The sequence below is a fragment of the Lathyrus oleraceus genome, chromosome 6 (assembly GCF_024323335.1).
Source record: "Lathyrus oleraceus cultivar Zhongwan6 chromosome 6, CAAS_Psat_ZW6_1.0, whole genome shotgun sequence".
NCBI classification, from domain to species: domain Eukaryota; kingdom Viridiplantae; phylum Streptophyta; class Magnoliopsida; order Fabales; family Fabaceae; genus Lathyrus; species Lathyrus oleraceus.
Genome location: NC_066584.1, coordinates 26727689 through 26731253, shown reverse-complemented (window position 1 = coordinate 26731253; position 3565 = coordinate 26727689). Strand labels below are relative to the sequence as shown.

The following is a 3565-nucleotide window of genomic DNA, read 5'->3' as shown; positions in this document are numbered from 1 at the left end:
CACATAGTATACATAACAAGTGAAAACTTGAATAGACAATCTCATAAAGTTGTGATAAATAACTATATGCCTGTACCATGTGAAAGAAAACCTGAGCAAGAGAACATGCCTGAATGAAAACAGCACAACTCTAGGCAATAATGATGATCTGTATTGATACCACAAATATACAGCAGATGGATGGAGCTAGAGCCTATCATCATTTGTGGGCTTCAAACGTTGTCCTGTGGAGGAAACTACTAATACATAGTTCTATCAAAAAAGAATGCATGTCCACATGAACTCTTGGATATGGTAGATTAAACACTATTTTACGTCTCAATTGACAATTTCTCTTTCAATAACATAATTCAAAAAACACTAACAAGCAAGCAAATGTGTTATCAGGTACTGAAAACCTTGATAACTGATTAAGTTTAAAGCTATTAATTACACTGCATTCTCTAATAGAGAGAACCATCAGTTACCTTAACATGAAAAAAGAAAGACTGGACAGCAGTTCTATTCTAGTCTCTAGATCTGTAATAGTAGTACCATCAAATACCAGTACCATAATCGGCAAGCTACCAGTGATCAATATCCTCATTACCAGCCACAACAGCCCTTCAATGGCATAAATAAAACAGCAATAGCAGAAAGCAAATGTAGTATGCTGTAATCAGGCATAAAAAACTTGATAACTCAGTACACTTTAACAACAATTACATTGTATTTCACTTCACCGTAACTCCATGGAAAGACAAATACCACAAAAAAGTTTCAAAACAAAATACAAGTACATTTCACCACCTACAAGGTGATCCTTGTGGGAGGGCGATAAAGAGTAAGTAACCTAAGCATGATAACAATAAGCCATTAACACTGATTTGCTTAACGCCCTCTTTCAAATCCAATGCGAGTCCTGCCAGAACCTCCATCAGAACTATCTCGCATTGAAGATCCGGCACTAGCTCTCATAGTTCCTCCCCCACCTACATTTTCCATGGCCTTCTTACCCTTCTTGACCTCAGTCAAAAACTGATCAAGACCAAATGGATCAGCTTCTTCACTCTCAAACTCGACCGGCCTATCCCTTGGAGCTGCCCTTTCAGAAGCCCCTGTAAAACCTTTGTCGGGCTTAAAGCGATCAGTCTTCATAATCTTCTCCAGCTGCTCATTTGCACCTCCATAGGTTTCATCATCAATATCCTTCTTCGGCCTGTAAAGGGTCGAAAGTGTTGGCTGTGCAGTAAACAAGCCTTTGTCATACACATTATACTGATCATCAGTGGCAAATCCAGATGACATTCCTTTATCCTGGTTGAACAGCCTTTCATCATACATGACCTCTGTCCCTTGCTTAGTAGAAGCCAAACCAAGAGCAACTTTCTCACTTATATCACGATCCCTATCTCTAGTAATCTTGCTCTTCTTTCCCATGGCAGCATCCTTAGCCTCCAATCTTCTCTCCCTTTCCCTCTCCTTTCGCCTTTCCTCACGAATCTTTTCACGTTGCAGCCGCTCCTCCCTTTCTTCTCTACTCTCCTTAGGAAAATTCTTCTCCCTTTCCCTTTCCCTGTCCCTGTCCCTGTCCCTATGCTCATAATCAACTCTCATATCACCATCATCAACACCACTCTTATTCGAAGCAAGAGGAACCGCAGCAGCCGCTGGAGGTGCCACACCAATTCTCTCTGATCGAGCTTTTTGAGCTAAAGCCCTCAGCTCCTGTTCCTTCCTTTCCTTCTCCTTCAAAAGCATTTCCTTCTGAACCTTAGACCTCATAGCAACCGCTTCTCTAGCCTTCTGCTCCGAGACATACAAAGCCTCGGAAAGCTTTGCAAAATTGTCATTAATCTGAACCTCTTGAAGCCCTCTCCCATCAGCAGCTAAACGCTTATCAAGAGGAATGGTGTAACCCTTAGGATTCTTCCAATTTGAAATACAAGGAGGTATCTTCCAGTCCTGCTGATCTTTCACAGTAACAGGCCGAGGAGGCGAATGCATCACCGGCACAGGTGGCGAACCCGAAGCCTTGGGAACACGCTTGTGCTTGAATTTTGGAGGCTCAAGTGGATCCACAGGCATCTCAACCATCCTAATAACCCTCTCCCTCGCACCGGAATTGAAAGCCGCATTCTGTTGCGATGGTTTATACTTTATATACTTAGCATCAGAATTATGTTTAGGAACATTTTTGGGCTGTGCCGCACTAAGCCTCACATTAACAATCTTCTCAAGAGCAGCTTTCGTATCCTGCATAGTTTCATCAATCTCCCGTTGAGCATCATCATCATCAGCATCATCCATATCACTATCTTCATCGTTTTTCAGAATCTTCGGTATCAAATCTTTATGCTGCGTGTAAACAATCTTCTTAGCGTTCTCGTTCTGTTTGACTATAGCATCATACGCAACGTTGCCGTGAGCATCGACAGTGACCGGAAGAATCTTTGAGCCAGGCTTTGAAGACTTGTTCCTTCCCATGTCAAGTGGATACTGTGCGACATGGATCTCCGGAAAAGCTCCACCTTCGCCGAAATCCTCTACCTTCCGAGGAACAAAACCAGATCGCTTCATATACGGTGGTACGACTTTAGGGTTGATAGCAGCGGATTTCTCCTCTTCCGTTGTGGTGAATCGTTGCTTGAACCATGGATCGTTGCTGTGATCGTAGTAAGTTTTTGAGGATGATTTTGGTTCAGGAAGAAGCTCCTTCAGAGCCGCCATGGTTCTGCAACAAAAACAAATTTCAGAATCAAAAACCTAATTACAAAATTCAAACAAAAACCAATTTCAAAAATCAAAAACCTAATTACAAAATTCAAACAAAAACGATTTTCAAAATAAAAAACCTAATTACAAAATTCAACTCCGATTTATAAAATCTTACTTGCCTGTGTTATCAATTTGTTACTTTGATATCCCTGAGTCTTCAAGAACAATTTGTTGCAGAGAAGAAAGGAACGAGATGATGGCGGATGAGTGATGAGGGAACGCAGTCGCAGAGCAAGCAATTTGTGTGATTAGGGTTTTTTGGTTTGGGAAGATTTTTTTTGGGTTTCAAATGGTATTGTCAGTTTAGGGGCCAGTTGGATTTTATTTTTATTTTTATTTGCAATCAGAAATTTCAAAATTACAGTATTAATAATTTTTAAAATTTTCAAATCCTTCAAGAAAATTTAATGTTTATACAAAAAAAAAAAAAAAAAAAATATATATATATATATATATATATATATATATATATATATATATATATATATATGATGGATTTACTAAGTTCCCAAATCCTCATTTCTCTATCTCTAAATTTTAAAGAAACAAATAAAGTTTATAGAGTGTGTGCATCGGCACAAACACTAAACTAAGTTAAAAGATTTATAGAAATTCTAAAATATTAAAATCTTGTAATATTATTCGGATCAAGATTAGATAATCTTAAGGTAGGAAAGTCATATGATTTTAAATTAATCATGTCCATTGGATTAATGGATTGGACTAAATTAAATCATATGTTCAAATTTTTATTTACTTTAAAGAGAAAACCTTAATATAATTCAAAACATATATCCACATGATATTA

General features: G+C 38.3%; 1 protein-coding gene across 2 annotated transcripts; it reads right to left on the bottom strand.

Annotated features, from left to right (window-relative positions):
- Positions 1-690: 690 nt before the first annotated feature.
- Positions 691-3080, bottom strand: LOC127098455 (SNW/SKI-interacting protein A). 2 transcript variants are annotated; one of them, XM_051037058.1, is made up of 2 exons: positions 2877-3080; positions 691-2713 (listed from the first exon to the last, which is right to left on the bottom strand). In XM_051037058.1, the coding sequence occupies exon 2, from the start codon at positions 2707-2709 to the stop codon at positions 871-873; it is 1839 nt and encodes a 612-aa protein (XP_050893015.1). In that variant the 5' UTR covers positions 2710-2713; positions 2877-3080; the 3' UTR covers positions 691-870. The 2 variants fall into 2 exon arrangements, with proteins under 2 accessions (XP_050893015.1, XP_050893016.1); XM_051037059.1 differs by having other exon boundaries at positions 2873-3056.
- Positions 3081-3565: the final 485 nt, after the last annotated feature.